Source organism: Neovison vison, chromosome 6 (assembly GCF_020171115.1).
Source record: "Neovison vison isolate M4711 chromosome 6, ASM_NN_V1, whole genome shotgun sequence".
In the NCBI taxonomy this organism is placed as follows: Eukaryota; Metazoa; Chordata; class Mammalia; order Carnivora; family Mustelidae; genus Neogale; species Neogale vison.
The window spans coordinates 157,501,899-157,522,961 of record NC_058096.1 but is presented as its reverse complement, the minus strand read 5'-3'; the positions used below and the strand labels follow the sequence as shown (position 1 = coordinate 157,522,961).

The 21,063-nt window shown below is 46.7% G+C and overlaps 1 protein-coding gene across 1 annotated transcript in view; it reads left to right on the top strand.

Annotated features, from left to right (window-relative positions):
* The window catches only part of ITGA9 (integrin subunit alpha 9), a 336,018-nt gene that overhangs the window by 286,547 nt on the left and 28,408 nt on the right, over window positions 1-21,063 (top strand). Inside the window, exons 24-26 of the mRNA XM_044252696.1 lie at window positions 12,579-12,704; window positions 14,799-14,918; window positions 18,676-18,777. Of these exons, the coding sequence (XP_044108631.1) occupies window positions 12,579-12,704; window positions 14,799-14,918; window positions 18,676-18,777 (348 nt within the window). The remainder of the gene's footprint in view (window positions 1-12,578; window positions 12,705-14,798; window positions 14,919-18,675; window positions 18,778-21,063) is intronic.

The following is a 21,063-nucleotide window of genomic DNA, read 5'->3' as shown; positions in this document are numbered from 1 at the left end:
CCTGAGCATTATAAATGTAGAAATGCCGAATTTCAGGCTCAACCCAGAGCCGCTGAATCAGAATCTGCATTTTAACAATATCCCCAGTGATGCATTTGCACATTAATATTGAGAAGCCCTGGCCTAAAGCATATTACTTAAATCACTCCAAGCTTCTCTTTCCCCAACTATAAAATGGTGATGACAGTCTTTGCCATGCAAGGCTGTTGTGGGCAATCTTTTATCCACATGTTCATTCAGTCATTCAGCAAATGCTTTGCACCCACCATACGCCAAGACTGGTTTTTGGCTGCAGCATTAAAAAAAAAAAAAAAAAGGCAGACAAAAAAATAATAATTTCCAGCTCTCATGTAGCTTATGTTCTGGTAGAGAAAACTAATAAGTAAAATAGAACAGCATATTACATGATGATAAGTGCTATGAGGACAACAAAGGAGACCAGAGGGTGAGGAGGGGAAAGTTTGTAGTTTTCAAGAGTGGTCGCTGAGACCTTCATTCAGGGTGGGGAACCCGAGCTGTCTCAGGAAGTTGTCATGTGGTCCTTGTGTATAAATGCCTTAGCAAGCCTGTGTTTCCTGAGGATTCTCTCTCCTTGCTTTGATCCCTGCTTGGTTTCTCTCCTGTGAAACCCCAGCCCCTGTGCAGTGTCCACACTGGACATCCAGGAGCCTCTGTGTGTATGTCATTAGGACTCACCCTAGGGGAGTTTTCTGCCTCAAAGTGGACCACTTAGTTGCTGACAAAGCAGTGGACAGTCACACTGGTTTTGAAAGCTGCTGGTGGCCAAAGCACATTTTGCAGAAGAGAAGTCCTGGGCTTCATGACTTAGTGATACTTAGAGGGTAATGGCAACAAGAAGTCTCCCTTGCAGCAAGCTTGCTGGAGCCCAAAACTTAACTTGTACACAAGCCAGGTCTGGTACTTTAAAGCAACCTGGTGTGTAACCCCCGGGTTTTCTCTGTAAAAAGATTGGCAAGGAAATTTTTTTTTTTTTTGAGGCAAGGGAGAATGGGGTAGGGGAAAATGGAGAGAGAGAGACTCTTAAGCAGGGACATTGCCCAGCATGGAGTTCAATCTCATGACCCTGAGATCATGACCTTAGCTGAAATCAAGAGTTGGACACTTAACCAACTAAATGATTCAGGCACCCCAGCAAGGAGATCTTAATGTCAAACCATGTGGTCTAAAACCCAGCATGACCTCCCATCCACCTTTTCAGGCCATTTCCTCCAATATCCTTTGCCTCTGACCTTGTTCACCAGCCACTCTGGACCATGAAGGCTGGCAATCCACCCACCATGCACTTCCCTGGGCTTCCTGACCTGGTTTCTTCCTTCCCTCTGACTGTGGAAAGCCCACTCATTCCTCAAGACTGAAGTCTCACACATCCTCTCTTCCATCATACCCTCTCAGATATCTTTCTGGGTGATCCTGCCCCAGGGCCTTTGTACCTGCCTCTGCGAAGAGCACTCTTCCCCCAGATCTTTGCATGGCAGGCTCCTTCTCTTAGTGGGGGGTCTGAGCCTAAAGTTCACCTTTTCATTGAGGTCTTCCTGACCACCTAAGCTAGTGTTGCAAACCTCCATCAACTAGATCCCTGTTCCCTGTGTTGTTTTCTTCATAGCACTTGCCACTGTCTGCAATTACTATTTTTCATTGTCTGTCTTCTTCCACAATATTGAAAACACTGTGACAGGAAAGTCACGGCTGCTTTGTTTCCTGGGTATCCCCAGCATTCGATGCCTAGCCATAGTACGTGCTCAGACAAATGAAAGAATTGGCCATGCCCGCTCTGTTAAAATCAACACAAGTATTTCTTTCTGCCTTCATGTAGGGTGTGTGTCCTTAAACACCTGCACACCCCACAGCACATCTAATAAGCACCTCGTATATCCTAGGGATTCAGGAGATTTATATTGAGTTGAAATCCCATGTCTAGGTTGTTTCAGCAGCTTCCCTTAACCTACAGCAAAAGTTGCCTTAATTTCAATGTGGGAATGAGTTAAAAAGGTAAAACTTTGAAATAAGGGGCTGAATCATGTAACAGAAACAAAGGCTTCTAAGAGCAAACTTGAACTCCACAAGCTTTGGTCAGCGACATCATGAAAACATTCTCCTTCACACATACACACGCACGCGTGCACGTGCACACACACACGCACACGCGGACACACACACAGAATCAAGCCCGCTGCTCTCAGCAGTGGCCTCAAACCATTTTTTTTTTCTTTCTCTTCCTTCTGCGTATGTGTCAGTGTGAGCTGAATAGTCAAGTTTTGGAATGAGTCAGGATGAGGTTGGCTTCAATTTTTTTTTTTTTTCTCAACAGAAGCCAAACACTTAAAAATGGGGGAGATGGCTGATTGAACTTTGGAGAGAGAGTTACGTTCCTGGGCTCTTGGGTCAATTTTAGTTTTGGCTAGAGGGAGAAAGTGTATGTTTCCTTGCACAGCTCACATTCAACACACACCGTCTGAGGGTGGGGATGAGGTTCGACCCGGGTTGTCCACACACAGTGTGGCCCAGAGGCCGCCCTCTGACCCGTGTGGACAGATGCATGAATCAAGCCAGCAGTGACATCTCCCTGCTGACTGAGGCGCCAGCTTATCAAGGAACCTGGGGTCCTGTGCTCACGGCCAGCCGCTGTGACATCTGGAAGCATGAACGCTGCGTTGCCGGTCGGAATGCCCACGCTTCGCAGTGGGGTTGCTCTGGTCCTTGACATGGAAGAGCCTTTAAAGTCAGTGATTATGCCATTTACCTCCCCTTGTTCCTTAAAAGCAACAGGACACACAGCCCTGTCATTGCTGGGCGAGGGCTTCTTACAGAAGTTGCTAACAGGAAGTCTCGCTGAGGATAAACAGAGCTCATCGGTCGTTGCCCAGAAACACGTGGTTCTCATTTAACCTGCCCAGGACTCATTGTGGGTGCTGCAGAAGCACAAAAACAGGAAAACTCCTCTCTCTGACAAACACGCCATGTTTCTTCTGACCCCAAGGAACTTTCTCGACCTTGTTAGATGCTGGGAGGTATGCTCTCCCCAGCCGTCCGCGAGCCCGCTTTCCTCACTTCTTAGTGATCCAGTCTGAGGAGCGACAGCATATTTCAGACCCCTCACCAAGTCTTAAAACTCTAGGCTGAAGCTTTCTTTTCACTGCCCTGATGGCGGTACTCTCAGAAAGTTGTGTTGGGAGGTTAGACAGATGGCTGCACGTGAGACAGCCATCAGAAAACGATAGGTCTTTACGCTTTTTTAAAGGGTTTTATTTGTTTATTTGAGAGAGTGCCCACGTGCAAGCAGGGGCAAGTGCAGAGGGAGAGAGAAGATCTCAAGGAGACTCAGGCTGAGTCCCGAGCGGACACAGGTCTCGATCTCACAGCCCTGAGATGGTGACCTGAGCCGAAGCCAGGAGTTGGACGGTCCCTCAACTGACTGAGCCACCGAGGCGCCCCTTTAGTCTTTGATAAGGGGGTAATTATCAAGTGATACATCTAATAAATGCAGCCATAGCTCAGTGCATCAATAGGTACATTACTTTATCCTTTAATGGGAGATGGAGAGGAGCTCTGTTCTTTACCATAAGCCGGGTCTAAGCTAAACCCAGGATCTAAATAAACTGATACGGTTCCAAGGGCTGTGTTGTGTCCCATAGCGGGGGCTACTGACCATTTATTACCCAGATCAACAGACTGTTCTGTCTCCAAAATGCTTCATTATCTGTGGAAGGAGAACATTTTTGGCACACACGTCAATTGCTCAGATAACATATTTATGTCTCCCGGTTTCACTAAAGAGAATCTGACCGCATCTGGAAATTCTTTTGTGTCCATGCTTCTCTGAAGCTACTTCCCATCTGTATTCCTTTAACTCTGGGGAAAGACCATCCCCACGCTTGAGAAATGGGCTTCAGCCCCGAGACTGGGCTTTCTCTGATTAAATGTAAATGAATTCTCTTTTCCAGGGCAGCCTCGTGGCAGCCTGCACTCTTGACTTTCCAGCGGGCTGACCGGCTACAACCAGAGGAAAATGGGGGGGGGCAGTGGGGAGGGCACGCCACTGTTTTGCCAAACCCTAGTGCTGCCGAAGGGGAAAAATCATTGGCTTTTACCATAAAAGTGAAATATTTTATGAAGTAACAGCAGACTCATACAGAGGTCAGAACTGTACAATGGATTGTGCTTTCCCTTTGCTCTGGAAGATTGATTCTGAGGCTTTGCCCCTTTCTTTCCTGTTTCAGTTTTGGTCTCAGAAACACCCTGACCTTTCACAGTAGTGGTGGCCTAAAGGGCTGGGGGAGGGGCTGCGAGGAAGCAAGCATTTTATTTAGAAGATAATTTTCAATGAGAGAGGAGACCTCGCAAGTGAAAGTTACAATCTTCTCGGGCTTTTTGACGTTACTGCCTTTGCCCGTCTGGGAATTAAATGACGGCAGGCCGTTCTTAAACTCCTTGCTCTTCCTGCTCCATCCCCAACTCTGCTGGTTTGGAGGTGGGCTGTTCTGCTCTTGTTTCCCTTTTTTCAGTTCAGGAACAGAACATGCTCTTCATCTGAGTGAGGATCGAGGTTGGGAGGGACAGGCCAAAGACGGAGCCTCTTGTTAACGTACCTCGTATTGTCGTGATCACCAAAGTGTCTTGCTTTTTGTCTGTATGAACACACGGGGGTCTCTAGCTCCACACAGAGGTAAATAACCGGAAAGCAGAACTCGCTGAACTGATCAACAGTGGGACCCTTTTCACAAAGCAAGGGGAAGGGGCTGAAGGAGAGAGACTCTCAGGGAGACTCTCGCTGAGCGCCGAGCGGACACAGGTCTCGATCTCACAACACTGAGAAGGTGACCTGAGCTGAAGCCAGGAGTCGGACGGTCCCTCAACTGACTGAGCCACCGAGGCGCCCCTTTAGTTTTTGATAAGGAAAATTATCAAGTGATACATCTAATAAATGCAACCATAGCAAGAGAACACGTGTCCCCAGAGGGCCTACTGGAGGACGCTTTTGAGAACTCCTTCCTTTACATGAAATGATGCCTGCACCCAAAAACGGTGTGTTCAGCCTCTCAGATATATTAGTAACCTAAAGCGAGGCATACCCATTGGGAGGAAGTACCCAGAATTGTCATTGGTTTCTCTGTCCTTAGGTTAAGCAGTGCCATTGCAGGTGAAAGATCAGAGTAATTATGTGGGGCCTTGGAGCAGCTACCCCTACTGTATTATTCTGGGTCTGTATTATTGCAAAGACTCGAAATGACTGATAATACATGAAAATATTTGTTTTAGGATTTATTAGTAAAATACTATCCTCACTTCCCTTTCTTCGGTCAATGCCAAGAAACACTCAATAGTGAATCAGAGAAACGTGATTTAACCTAAGTCATAGCCTAAGGAGCTCTGTCACACTGGAAAAGACCGTTTATCACAGTTTATATTTTGCTGAATGGAAAATATGTAGTTCTTATTTATCTATCTGTGAGTAAACATCTTGGGCCAGCCTAATTAGCCAGTTGGTGTCACCTCTCGATCATTTGATGAGTATTGTTTTTATTTAAATCCTTGAAGTCCTGAAATTAATTTCACCAAAACCTCTATGCTAAAGGTCTGGCCTCCTGTGGGAGAAGGGAGCTTATTCTCTTCTGATACTCGGTTCCCAGATGAGGCAGTAAGTAATTGAATTAGCAAAGAAGGCACTGAAAACATTCTCTGGGTTTTCAAACTCAAGGGGTGTGTGACTCTCAAGGAGCAGGTGGCAAGTCAGGGGACAGGTTGTGTTTACCCAGTTGCCGTCAGCTGTGATGGGTGTAATATGATATGGAAAAGCAGCCCAAGGATGTAACAGAGAACACAGAGTCAGGGATTAATAGATAAATGCAAGTTAACATGAAACACATGTTACTCGAAAATGAGCCTGTGCCCTCTTTAATCCAAGTAAATTTAGCAAACATAGTTTTTAAATCAAACTTCCCTTAAGACCCCCGTTGGTGAAGACTCCAGACATCGTTCGGGGGGCGGGGGGGGCTCATTGTCACTTTGTTCCCCTGCTCATTGAATCCTCCATTTCTCTTCTGTTGGCTGTGTACTGTGTTCAAGGCAGTCCATCAATCCAGGGAGACTCCGGTGACCTTTCCCATCCCTGGACCCCGGCCAGCCAGAGGATGATCAAGGAATGGGGCTGTTGCTGGTAGAAGGGAGACGTCTATGCCTTAGCCTGCTAAACACGTACCAGCAATTGCACATGCCCCAAGTGAGAAGTGGGTCCTTCACGTGAGATGTGTTCATTGCCATCTGGGTAGCTGCCCTCCCCCCTCCACGCAATCTAAGATTCACCTGCAAGATCCTCCTCTGTATCCAGCCCACCTCTCCTGCCTGCTTTCGGAAGGCTAGTACCCAGCATTCATTGTGTACCTGAGCCATGTTGAACTCTTGGGCTCTCCCCAGATCAAGTCTACTGTTTGAACCTCTGTGCTTCTGCAGATGCTGTTCCTCCCTGCCTGGAATTACCTTCCCCTCCTCACTTGGCTCTCTGGAAGTTCTCTTTATCTTCCAAGAGCCATGGGAAGTGCCACCGCCCCTGAGTCCTGAGTGCAGGTGACGACAAACCCACTGCTGGGGAGGGAGAAATTTGTAGACAAGAGTCATGGTGGTAGCAGGGCCGCTGCTCTGAGGGTTGTGAGTGGATGGACAGTGAGACGAGGGTCCAAGTACATGGGGGACAGGTGCCTTACAGTCAGGGCCCAGGGAATGGAAGGGGCATCCAGGGAAAGCTTCAGAGTTGGCACTCCTTCCACAGTCAAAATATCTAGGTATATGACTGGCTACTTACCCTCTCTGGGCCTCAGTCTTCTGATCGGTAAAATAAGGGTGAAAATTAAGGAGACCAGAAGTTCCAGTTTGCCTGCCACATTCCTGATACTGGTCTCTATCTTACCAGTCTACCTGGTTCACTCTCAAAAAGGTCCTGGTTTGGACAATAAATGATACGCTTACCTTACTCATGGCAGAGTAAGATTCAGTGCAGGTCCTAGCTCTTAGAATAGTACCAGTGTGAGCTAGTAGTATTCCTGTTTGTATGTGAACTCCATACAGGGACAGGGCCTTAAGCAGCTGGAATTGGTTTCCAGGGTGATACATTTGGGGAATGAGACTCAGAAAACAAATCGATGGACTTCTCCATCCCTCCAGTCTTCAGGCCCAGGGACAAAGACTGCATTAGGGCTGCTCTGTTCTGGGACCCCAGGGGAGGCCTGTGTCTTTCTCTAACTCTAGGTCAGCAAACAACTCTGACGTACCTTATATAGGCCCCTATCCTCGGGCCACAAATGCTTTGTTTCCTCCAGCCCCAGCATCAGACCACCACAGCCCAAAACATCTTTAGTTAAAGCTCTAGATGTTTCTTTGAATGGTAACATGCAAAAGATGGATTCTCTTTTGTGGTATCATACCCGTAGAATCACCCCAATTCATGTTTTGAACTGCATATTTTATGAAGTGAGGTTTTGCCAGGCCACCTAGACTGTACTGAGCACGTTGTCCTTGGATAGGCCTGGGACTTTGGTGGCTTCTGACCATGAACCTTCCTGACCGAGGCTGACAGGGACCTGCCACCAAGTGATGTCCGTATCTCCTTGGGCTCCTGACAATTTCCCAAATCACCACCATCTCTTCCCTTCTGACTTGCACAATGTTTTCTTTGGGGTCAGGACAGGAGAGTGGAGAAGACCAAAAGCCAGCAGAAAACCCTCAGTTCCTTGGCAGAATCCAGCCTCGACATTGTGTCCCGCATCCTCCTGTCCTTTGTGTGTATGTTTGGTGAAGTCCTTTGATTCACATTCCAATGGATACGGACCTCTTCCAGCTCCCAGAGGTCCTGGAAGATAAGCAGCCATGTCATGGGAAGCATTCGGACTCTGATAGTGTGGGAAATTAATGAGAAGTGAGTGGGCAGAGTTGAGCGAGGAGCAAGGGCCACAGAGTCCTTGGCCAGCCACGGAAACGAAGTTGTTGGACATGAGCACTGTGGCGTTTGGACTGCCTGCAATGCAAGAAGAAAATCGTACTTCTCCTTGATTTTAGGCAAAGAAGGTGGTTAGAACCAAGCTGAGGGTGATCAGTCATTGCTTATCTATGTAATGTGAGACTGGGTGGCCCTGTGGTCTTAGAAAATGCACAGATAGTTCTCAGAGTAGGAATTAGCAGGTGAGGACCACCTTAGGGGCCACTCAGACCCACCATCCTCATCTTACACGAGGCAGCTGGAGCCCTAGAGACCCGAACTGGCCCAGCTCTCAGGAGGCAGAACTGGGGCTGAAGCCCAGGACGGTCAAGTGCTCATCGAGGCCATCTGTGCCACAGGATTCCTTCACTGGGTGCTTCTTGCTGCCAACAGCCAGTCACATGACCTTAGACGGCTCCTGGAACTCGGGGGTTCTGGTTCCTTATCTGTCAGCTGAGGCCAAGGAACTGCGTGATCTGCAGGCTGCCTCCCAGAAACCACATTCCAGGATGCTCTGTTCCCCTTCCAACCCCAGACAGCAGGAAGCAGCCTGGCCCCCCAGCCAGCAGGCACTTTTATCTCCCATGCTCTAGCCAGGGTTTTTTTTCTGGCCGCATGGATCAGGACAGAGGATTCTAGGTGAGTGGTCCCTTCCTTTGGCCCAGATGGGAACAAGAAGATATGGTTTCCTTCCACCTTTGCTGGTCCGTGACTCCTGCCTCAACCCCATCCTCAGCCTCTGTACCTGAGAACCAGGAAAGTGGTTATAAACACCAGCTCCGGAGCTGGATGGTCTGCTAACTGGGAGACCTCGGGCAGTCAACTGGTCTCCCCTTGCGCTCTGTTTCTCCTACTGTAAAATGGGGATAGTAACAGCCCTCATCTCCAGGGCAAGGACTGCATGACCTACTATGTGTAAACCACTCAGAACCTGCCCACAGAAAGGGCCACACACGTGGGGTGTGTTTCGGTGTTATCGCAACTGTCGCATTCATTTCTATCCAACATAGAAAAATCCTTCCCTTCCATGGCCCAGCCAGAGCCTGAGCTGCTCAGTTCTAGCTGAGGGAGAGTCTGCAGCAGGATAAACGGGTTCAGAACCAGACCCACGCAGCACCAAGCAATCTTCGGTCTCCCTTTGAAAGAGGACGTCCCTGAAACCTCGCAGAAAAATGTCATTGCCCCGCCCCCGCCCCCCACTGAAGTGATTCCTGCGTAACCACAGTCAGGAGCACAACTGGCTGAGAATCTCATTCACTCATTCCCCACAGACTCACTCTCCACTTCCCTTCTCCAGATTCCACTGGGGCAGATCAAGCGTCACAGGGGATCACATGACATCACTGTCGGCCCCGTTCACTGGCCCCCGAGACTCCAGGAGAAAGAAGCAAGGGAAGCTCTGAGCCACCTCTCTGCTCCATCGGGCACACAGTGGGACTTTGGCCACTGCTCACCCCCTTGCTTTCTCCATCCCAGCTTCCTGCCCGTCTGTGTGGGGGTCTTCACAGCACCAGCCTCCTCGCACCCCAGGTTAGCGAGACCGGCTGAGCTGGGGCTCCGTTCCACACTTCCTCTCCCAACCTAGAGACCAGAAGCATCAGTATGCAGAGCCAGGAGGAATTCTGCCCCCATCCCTGATTTTAATTAAGGATGAACGCAACCGGCCAGACTCAGAGATTCTGTTTCTCTAAACCCAGATCAGTGTGTTTGTGTGGTCAGGCCCAGTCATCTCAACAAGAGGAATGCGCACACCCCAAACCTGCCCAAGGACCATTTTTCCAGTAACCCTTCACCTTTCAGCAAATGTCCACCCCAGACGACAAACAGGGAAAGTGGAGGATGGTTCAGAGTGAAACATGAGTGGAATCAAGAACATGAGCACAACACATTCAAGTTCTCAAATGCCCGGTGAACGAAATGTTCTCCATCCTCGATGTGCCCTATGTGACTAAACAGAGGGTAACCCCCAAATAACACAATCCCCCACTTCCCTGATGAGGTACACATCCCCACTTCCCTGATGAGATACACATAACACTTTTTTGGCTAACTTAGTAGGAGTGAGAAGTGTGGTTGTCTTGGAGGTGGGAATGGACTGGTAAGAGGCCAGAGGGAACTTTCTGGAGTGAATGATAGCTTCTGTACCTTCACTGGGGTGGCGGTGACTTGGGTGATTTCATTTGTCACATTTCGTCAGCCTACACCCTTAAGATCTGTGCATGTTTGTGAATGTAAATTTTACCTCCATAAAAGTAATTAGAAATATGAATTAAATAATATCTACTTATAGGCGCACCTGGGTAGCTCAGTCGTTAAGCATCTGCCTTCAGCTCAGGTCATGATCCCAGGATCCTGGGACATAGCCCCTACTCAGGCTTGGCGGGAAGCCTGCTTCTCCCTCTCCCCCTCCCCCTGCTTATGTTCCCTCTCTCCCTATGACGCTCTCAGTTAAATAAATAAATAAAATCTTTAAAAAGAATTCTACTTCTAATATTTAACCTAACCATGCCATTGTATACTTAAAATTATGTAAGAATAACATATTCATCTATATTGCTCTTCTCATTCACACATCTCCCAAAAAGATGTTATGCAAATGTATCTCCTTTGAGATCAGCATCTATCACAAAGAAGCTACTTTTCAGTTGTTTTCCAAAGCATATCATCTTAAATTTGTCTAATTAATTTGGAATGCAGTACGTTTTGAATCCAAGATTCTTGCTGAAATTTTATGGCAAAACAGAAGTGCCTATCTGCATAACATTGCAGTGGTTTTTCTCATGTGTCTTGTGATTACCCGTGATCCTCACCATATAAGCGACCTGTGTTTTGCTTTCTAAAATGAGCTTTAAAATATTTATCACAGTTTGACACACTTGCACCTGAGGAATAATCCCCAAAGCTGTGTTAAATCTCATTTCCTCTTACCCATTATTTCCCTCCCATGACCTCGAAAAGCAGCCAAAACCAGCATTGATTGAGACCATTTCAGCTGCTGTGTCTTCCCAGGTTTTGTGGTTCAAATAAAGTAATTGAGGGGGGCCTGGGTGGCTCAGTCATTAAATGTCTGCCTTCGGCTCAGGTCATGATCCCAGGGTCCTGGGATGGAGTCCCGCATCGGGCTCCCTGCTCAGCGGGGAGCCTGCTTCTCCCTCTGTCTCTGGCACCCCCCTCGCTTGTGTTTGCATGCTCGCTCTCTCTCAAATAGATAAACACAATCTTTAAAAAAAAAAAATAAAGTAATTGAGACAGTCCCAATTATAATATAGTCTTAAAGAAGAACTCTAAACTAGGAGAGATTGGTAAAGGCAATGCTCTTTTTCCTAATAATTTGAGCAAGTAGACCTTCATCTTACTTGTTTTTTTTAGGTATATACAGTAAATCCTGGCATATGTGTTTAGACCAAAGATAAAGTCTAGATTAATGCAGCAAACCTGGAGGTCTTATTTTAGAGTTCATTATGAAAAGATTAGCACTGTTGGCTTAAGTTGGAAGTTTCTTTAAGTAAAAATTTTTAAGTTTTGCTCCCTACCATGAATGGGAAGCTGAAACACTCTTGAATAAATTCAAACACACTGTATTTTCCTCAAGGGCATTAAAAATAAAAGTGTTTGATTTAAACAGATGATTCTGGTTAGAAATGGGGTTATAAACACAGTCCTAAATTATGAATTACTAACTACGGATCTTACCACTTGACCTGAAGTTTTGTCTAGTCCGCAGCTAAAACTGATGTGGTCTGATGAGGTATATAAAGAAGCCTTGGTTTTTTTCAACATTTCCTCAATGTAGTCATCAAAATAGTGTTGTTCTCAAAGAAACCCACATGGGAGACCATACGCTATTGTTTCGGGGTGTTTCATTTTCCGTGTTGTTGCTCAGCACTGTTGCCATCTGAAGCAAGATCAGATAACTCACCAAGAGCTCACGGGCCTATAAGCTTCTGCATGGCTCGATTGGGTGTCAGCCCAACTTTTTTTTTTTTTTTGGTAGCCTAACCCTCATTTTAAGTGACAGTAAATATGGTTGCGGCTCTCGTTGGAGCAGAGAATGGGGCCCAGAGAAGTCCTGCTAGATGCCTCTTCTCCTCTTTAGGGAGACAACTATGGGGTTTTAGAGCACCTGGGGGGTTCCGTGGAACACAGTTTGAAAACCTCTGGCAGTGGACCGTGCATGAGGGCTTGGTTTCAGAAGACCTGGGTTCTGGGCTGTGTGATTATTGGCCAGTGACAACCTGAGTCTCAGCTTTCTCACCCAAAGAGCATGAAAGGTCATCTCAGAGAGTAGCTACAAGGAGGCTTATAAATATGCTTTGGAAATTGTGAAGTATGGGGTTTGTTTTGTTCCTGGAGTCTGTCTCCTAGTCACATCTCAGCTGCATGCTGTGTACCATCTCATCTCAATTATTTAAGGACTTTGGATTGTTTGGCCTGGCTGATGCTACCACTCTGTCCTTCAACTCCATACTCTCCACTGGAGAACAGATAAGGGGGAGGAGCCGACTTGGTTATCACCCCTAGAATAAGGGGTTCCAGCCTCGTGATTCATTCTTGGGGCAGAACACTCTGACAGATTTCCTTTCACTTTCAGGTGAGCCAAGAGAAGGGAAACTGCTCTTTCCAGAAAAACCCAACCCCCTGCATCATCCCTCAAGAGCAAGAAAATATCTTCCATACAATATTTGCCTTTTTCACCAAGTCTGGAAGAAAAGTCTTGGTAAGAATTTGCTTACTAGTTGGGTTCACATGGGTGGTCCTCACTAGGAAGGCAAGTCTGAGATGAGAGGCCAGTTTTCTCTTTGGCATTTATTATTTCCCAAATCTGGTTTCAATCAATTGGCGTATAAAGTCACGAGGACTGTGGTCAACTCCCATTTTTCAGCCTGAGGTTTCAATCAAAGTGTTAAATTTACATTTCAAATTCCACTGCCTGGCAAAGGGAAAACCTTTGCAACCCACCAAGCACAAGGTAAAACATTTCCCCTGCTCGTATGAGTCTAATCAAGAGTGATGGTCCTCCTACAAGCGCTGTGGAAAACTCTCGGGCAGGATCCGCTGAAATTAAACATCTCTGTACCCTGTGACCCAGCAGTTCCACTCCCAGGTGTATCCCCAAGAGAAATGGGTATTTATGTCCCCCAAAACACATGGTTGAGAAGGTTTACAATAATCTTCCTATAGCTAAAATCTGGGAACAGTCCGGTCGCCATCAACAGGAGAACTGGTAGACCGTTGTGTAACTACACCCGGGAATATTACAGAATAACGAACAGTACTACCACACATGGCAGCAAGAATGGATCTCACAGACATAATGATGCCTGAAAAAAGCTGGAGCCAAAGTACACACATGAAGTTCAGAGACAGCAAGATTAGCAGTGGTGTTGGAGGTCGGTGTAGTGGTTAATCTTGAAGGGCTATCAACAGGCAGGAGCATGAGGGGAACTGCTTAAGTACCGGAAACGTTCTACATCTTGATCTGGGTATAAACATGTAAAGTATATCAAGATGGACCCTTAAGATTTATTCTGTCTAATATATGTATATATTTATTCTGTCTACTACATGTACTACTACTATAATATTTATTCTGTCTACTACTACTCCATTGTTTTCAAGTGAGGGTTTTGAAGATGGAATTGTACACTTCCCCAAAGCCTCCTATTCCCCCATATATCTTCAGGTCCTTATTTCAGGCTGGGCGCATCTCCCTCACATTGTTTTTCTCTCTCTCTTTTTTTTTTTTCCTGAAAAAGAAGGTAGGACTATTTGCCACTTGGGATATGGGGGTGTGGGGTGCCTGGGTGGCTTAGTCGGTTAAATAGCTGCCTTAGGCTCAGGTCATGATCCCAGGGTCCTGGGATCAAGCTCCATATCAGGCTCTGGGACAAGAGCCTGCTTCTCCCTCTCCCTCTGCCTGCTCCTCTGGCTACTTGTGCTCTCTATATATCTCTGTCAAACAAATAAATAAAATCTTTAAAAAAAAAAAGAATATGGGGGTGGTTTTTTGGTTTTGAGGGTTTTTCTTGGTTTTGTTTTTTGTTTTTACTTACCTAGTACTGATGATACAACTATTTTTAAAAGCCCTTAGAATTGTTAGGTACACTGATATTTAGTGGTTTGACAGACACAACTCTGTAACTGACTGACAGTCTTACCCCACACTTGAAACGTCATAAACATATGTATATACATTTTGTATCCTACCTTACAGAAGAGAAGAATTCCTCTTCTGTAACTTTTTAAATTTGGAATTGAGGTTTCTATTGGTGATTCACGTATTTTCTTGGTCAGACCTGTGCTTTTCTTTACTCATGTGTTTCATGAATCCTGTGACTTCTCAGCCCTCTCATTTGCTCTACCTGAAAAAGGAGCACGAACATATATTTGCCTTCACACAGGCAAAAATTACATAATTTTTGCAATAGGAAACACATCTTTGTTCAGAACTCATTAGAAAAATGCTTTTAGAATATTTAAGTGTTTTTTTTAAATGCTTATTTTTAAAATGTTTATTTTTTAAGACAATTCTTTCTCCTTGTGAAATCCAATTTTGGGGTAGGGTAAACCAGTGGGTGACTTTTTCCCATATGCTTGACAAAAGTTAGGTTCTGGTGCTTTGTGGGCAGGAAACCCCTCTATTGCCCTCTGGTGGCAAGAAGGAATAATTGCACCTTCCTATGGAATACCTCTGCCTGGGATCCTCCTAGTGACCAGAATAGAACCTCGAGGAGCCCTCTACTTCATAAAACGCTGTGCATTTGTCTTTGTTTTTAATACCATTTGAAAGTTCTCTGATTTTTCTTCTCAGGACTGTGAAAAACAAGGAATTTCTTGCCTAACAATGCACTGTAACCTTAGTGCGCTTGCTAAAGAAGAAAGTCGTACTATAGACATTTACATGCTGCTGAACACAGAAATATTGAAAAAGGTAATACCTGGGGCACTGCACTCTTTGGGTTCATTTAAAAGCATTGGAGTGGGTTTTCTCAGAACTCTGCCTGCTCCTTTTAAAACTTTTCTGGCAAGTTCCATTGGTAGTTTGATGCTGGGGGTGGCAGATACCAGATCCTTTCTATTCCAAGGGTGCTCTGAGGACCAGCAGTATCAGTGTCACTTGGGAACTTATTAGAAATGCAGAATTTAAAAAAAAAAGAAGAAGAAGAAGAAGAAAGAAAGAAAGAAAGAAAAGAAAGGCAGAATCTTGAGCTCTATGACCCAGACTTACTAAATCAGCATCTTCACTTTAATAAGCTCCCTGATTGCTTTGTGTGTACATTTAAGTTTCTGAGACTTTAGCTTGCATCAGAATTATCTGGAGACCTTGTTAAAATGCAAAATCAAGTTTGACATTCTGTATTTCTGACAAGCTCCTAAGTGATGCCGGTACTGCTCCTCTCATTCTAAATCAGTGGTTGATAGACCTTTTCTGTAAAAGGCCAGTAGTAAATATTTCAGGCTTTACAGGCCTTACAGTCTCTTGCCACAGCCCAGCTCTGCCACTGTATGGTGAAAGCTGCCACAGGCGATATTCAGTGGGAGTGTTCCACATTGGCTGTGTTCCAATAAAACTTTATTTACGAAAACAGGCAAAGGGCCAGATTTGACTCTTGGGTGGTAGTTTGCCAGTCCTTCGTTTGGATGACACCTTATTTCAGAGAAGCCCAACTTTTGAATTTCAGGTGACTTTGCCAGTATGAGTTTATCATATCAAAAGTGGCTCATTTAAAAATACCTCAGTCAGTGAATTGGTGACTCTTAAAAAAATGTCAGACAAATTCACTGATTTATTTTAACAGAAGAGCTGCTGAGTATGAAAGGCCACTTCCAACAAGACGCTTTAAAAATAATCACTTGTGAAGATAAAATAAAATATGTCCGTTAGCCACAGAGATTCTATTCATTTTCCAATGGAAGAACATAATGTGTTCAGTGTAAACCTGAATGAATATCTTTAGAAAAGTCATTCCAATGTTAGTTTTTAAGGTAGGCGTGGCAGTAGCGTGCTGACCTGAGAAATCGAGGCAGGAGGGATGCCAGCTGCTGCGCCCACTGACCATATGTAGCTGGCCCATCCCGCCCCCACCCTGGCAGAGCCCTGCCCGGTTCCCTTCTCTTTGGTTTCCTTTGCAGGGAAATCAGTTTGGGAGGCGTTGGGCTCCCATAGCAGTGATTCCCTGTTGTGCTGCTCCTTTTAAAAAGGACAGTGTTGGGGCGCCTGGGTGGCTCAGTGGGTTAAAGCCTCTGCCTTCGGCTCAGGTCATGATCCCAGGGTCCTGGGATCGAGCCCCACATCGGGCTCTCTGCTCAGTGGGGAGCCTGCTTCCTCCTCTCTCTCTGCCTACTTGTGATCTCTGTCTGTCAAATAAATAAATAAAATCTTTTTAAAAAAAAAATCATTTATAAAAAAAAAAGGACAGTGTTGGGAGAGGACCCGGCAGGAGCCCGAGCCCCAGTAGCCATCCTGAGACTCCAAGAAGGGGGTTTTGAAGCCCCACATCACAGGAAGTGCCTTCCTGGCAGGGGTCCTCAGGACACCATACACTTACCTGCCCTTGACCAGTGGCCCTGGTGACAGTTTTATTCCCCACGCCACAGTCATCACTGTTGCCAGAGTCCTGATGATGGCACCGAGGGCAGGAAGCCACTCTCCTTCCTCTTTCACCCTTAACCCAGATGTCAGCTGCTTGCACTCCAGTCATCTGTCCTTAATTTAATTGCAAGGCCTAAGGCCTTTCTCGCATCCGGCTCTGCGGCCTCTCTGTGTCTTTCTCCCATCACCAATCCATGGGGATCCTTTGCCCAGGAGCATGCCCCCCTGACTGCTCTTCCCAAGATCCATCCATCCCAGTCTGCACCCCAAGAGACAGCTGCAGGGTGTCCTCTGTAACTGTGAGAGGCTCCTTCTCCCTTTCCACAGAAATCAGAAATTCCAGTGCAAAAGAAAGCCGTAAAAGTGGCTGACCTGGAACCAGATGGGACCCCAGCTCCTCCTAGAGTTTGAAATGCAGAATGACCCTGAAGCCAGCCACGGCCTCCCTTGGGGAGTAAGCGCTAGCGGCCCAGAGCCCTCTGGCCTTCCTGAGGATATGGAGCTGCTCCAGGCTTGTGGTTTGCCTGGGCCTACCGTCCTGTTTATTTTCCTTTGACCTCAAGGTCGGGCCCCAGACCAAGGAATTTGCGGTCTTATTGTTTGGATCTTAACAGGTTTTCATTTGAAATGTGGGGTCTGACTTTGTAAATTAGCAGAGGATTCGATTTCTCTGAAAGTGTTCTCGGCCTTTAGCTCTGACAGTTGCCATTATCGTCATCATTATTGTTGTAAGACCATCCAAGATGTGACAGTGATCCAAGGTTGCCAACACGGTAGATCCCGACACACAAACCCACAAATCTGCGAAACTGTTAGATTGGTCAAAAGCTTATCTGCCTACAAAATTATTTACTGCTTAATGAGAGCTCAGCGGCGCAGTCCGTTTGAGCGACAAGCTTCCCAGAAGGATTCAAAATCTGTGTTACTGCTGTATTTAAAAAAGAGCAATAATCAGTGCGTAGCTCCCAGGTGAAGGACACAGAGTGGCGACCCTGGGTGTCCTTCCAGGAAGGCCTTTGTAGTTTCTTTGGCAGAGAAGAGCAGAGGGCTCCCTCAGAGTGTTTTCTCGAAGAGGGTCCTCCACTTTCATTTTCAGAGGGTGGTTTTACCAGAAGTGGGGCAGAGCTGCATCTGACGGGTACCTCCCTGGGTGGCAGGCAGGCTGAGGAGATGGGGGTGGGTGTGCCCCGTGACACCTTGCTGGCAGAGCCCCAGCTGCCCCCACGGGTGGGCTGCCTGCAGTCCGTTTCCACGCCAGAAGTTTCCATCCAGGGTCGTGCAGCACCGACCGTCTCTACCACGGGCTCAAGGTCCTGACCCTTCCCAGAGCCACAGTTTTGCCCTGTCCTTTTCCAGCTTCCTCCTCCCTCACTGCATGGGAGCCGTTTTCTCATTATCTGGATCTGAGCCCCCACCAAGGCTGGTGACCGCCTCTGGCCTGTGGGCTCTTCCTGAGTGTTAAAGGATCCCACGTCCACCCTGGTGTCATTGCTCTTTGGGCCATCCACCTGATTTATAAGCTGGACGTTCCCTTTCTCATCCCTCTATCCTGTACCCTCTCTCCGCGTTCAATGGCGTTGACCCCCCAGGCAGCCTCACATAAGGGCAGAGAAAGAGTTAAAAGTAACTCATGTGAAGGATTTGAGGGTTGTGGTCAGAGCAGGAAGATGCTTGAGAAATAGAAATCAGATGCCTTCTACGGAATGCCAGGCCTGGGTTTGTCGTAGACAATTAAACAGCTTTATTTATTTTCTGCTTTTTGTGAATATGTCAGTATCAATATCCAAATATCTGGCTCTTACCACTTGGAAACCACAGCACACAAGCTCGCATGTATTGATGATCGGCAAAACTTCAGTTTTTCAGCCTCTACCATGGTGTGAGAGAATTGAGAAATCTCTGGAAAGCTCTGTTTCACGTGGGTCCCGGGGATAAGGGAGGCATCTAGTTCAGTGATAACATTTTTGTCTGGCCCACGTGGAATCTTGGAATTTAGTTCTACCCACTACCTTAAGGGCCGGACGTTGTCACTAAAAAAATAAATAAATAAAAATAAAGTAAAATCTGTCACTGAGTTCTGTTGCTTCTTCCACAGGACAGCTCATCTGTCATCCAGTTTATGACCCGCGCCAAGGTCAAGGTGGACCCTGCCCTGAGGGTGGTAGAGATAGCCAGTGGGAACCCAGAAGAAATGATGGTGAGTCAGCCACGCCTAGAATCTGGGTGGTGTGGTGCTGGGATTCGAGGGTAAAGACGGTCTCTAGGCCAAGATGTCAGCTTTGTTGTAGACCCAAGACCAGGCCTGCCTTGGCCTCCAGGCCCGCATGGAAAGCTTCTGTGGTCTGCTCTTGTGATAGCCTTGTTCTTCACGGTGCCACCATTACATGAATGCTCCCTGCTATGACCGGCCAAAGGAAAAATAGTCTGGAAGCATCCTTGACAGGGCTTGGATTTCCACTCTGAAAGCCAAGACTATTTTTATCTTTCTCAGACCTTTCCCTGAAATCTCTTCTGCCTCCCCAGTCACATTGCCCCATGGATAAACACTGGGTGTTTTAAAAACAAGTTGTTTGACTGACTTGAAAGAGGCCACATCCAAATTTCCAAGCCCTAGAACTTTCTTTCATTCTCTACGCCCTTGTCCTTTGTAAAGTGCCATTGGGAGGCAGGCCTCAGAGACACAGGAGAGCTTAGCAGCCGGGAGGCTTGGACGTGGGGGTGTGGGGGAGGCTGGAGGAGAAGTGTGGCCTTGGGATTTTACTGCCTTTTACTGATTTACAGGGGTGGGGATAGGAGGCACATCCCTGACACCCACACTGAGATGCTAGCAGAGAGAAAGGGGACACAGCAGCCTGTGAACTGTTATTGCCACTGAGCTAGTGCCAGTGACGCTTTTGGTAGCCCTTCCCTGGAATTCACCTTCTCTCGGGGGACTCTTGGAAGAGTCCATGTTGCTGTGACAAACTTACCAATGTGATAAATTCATAGAGATGATGTACCTACAAAGAGAAGGTGGTTAACTTATTTCCCGTCAACAGTGGAAACACCACGCGTCTAAAGGTTAGGATGGGGAGCAGACCGAAGCCCACTCTTTTGAGGCCCTAAAAAAACAAGTCTCTGGGGACCACCACGAAACCTCAGTCCCATTGCTGTGTGTGGTGAGCAAGAGATGAGCATTGGCTGGTCCAGCATGCATGTGGGTCTGTGAGGTGGGGAGGGGAGTGAGAGCCACACCGGGGCCTGGCTCACTGCGGGGAAGGACCGTCAGATGCAGAGCTTGGCTCCTCTATTCCCACTGCGGAGCTGGCCAGCCGCTCATTTTAATAACAGAAACCGAACGGATACCAAGGAAAGGCACTGGCATCTCTCACCCTCGAGGGTGAGTTTTGCTGGAGGTCAGATATTCGGAGCTGGCTTTGGCCTTTCCCTCCCTGCCTTCTGGCCATCGCCCTGCTAATTCGGACCCTCACCTGGGAAGTGAAGGAGAATGTGATTCATCGCTCAGGGTCATCACTCTGGTTAAAAAGACTTCTAGAATGCAATCCATACCACACGGGGAGGTTTGGCACGTTTGGGTAGACTGCAGTGTTCCCAATTAAGAGCTAGTGGATGTAATTTAGCAGGTTTTCTACAGGTGGAATTCCTTGTGTAGATGAAAAAAGAAAAAAAAGATCACCGGGCACGTTGCCTGGGCTGAGAACACGGAGCTGTGGGATCCAGGAAGACATTGCTTAACATCCCATTGTCAGCTTCTGAGTCATCTGTACGCCCCCAAAATACCACTTCCATTAATTACTGTTCCACTTTGAGCACTGTGGTGGTATTTCCATTATCAAGAATTCTTTGGAAGAAGCTCTCATTTCCACTGATTTTTCTTTAGCACCCAGCCTTCAGAATCCTACAACGTACCCTTATCCCTCCTTTCCGGGACTTTGCCTTTTCAACCCATGAGCTAAGATGAAGTCCTACAATCTGTTCTCAACTTTCCTGGCAGGGGAAAAAAATCTTTCCTGAGTAGGAAGGTTTGCTTTTTTAGAACAAACACGTTCTTCCCTGCGTGAGTCTTCTGAATGCCTGGCTTTCTGTCAGCTGTCTATTTGAGGGGAAATTTCCATGGAGGATAGCCACTAAATTTAAACCAGGCAAAATTTCACAGGATTGTAGAATAGGTACCACATTTTGAGGGCCTTGGAACGAACAGGAAGTGTACGGAGCAGGGTGTGGGCAAGGAAAGGAAACGACTCTATCTGTAACCACCTAATGTGTCCACGGTGGTCAATTTCATCAACAGAAACATCCCCTGATTTTCCTGGGACCCTTGGGATCTTTTGTTTTTATGCTGTGGTCTGAGTAGTGCTTGACAAAAGCATTTCCGTGAAAAACTAGAAATACGTAATAGATTCTTAAAGCGTCTGCCCTGATATTAATAAATAGGTCTGGGAGTACTTTTCCAGGTCAGATGTTAGCATTTGTCCAAGACCAA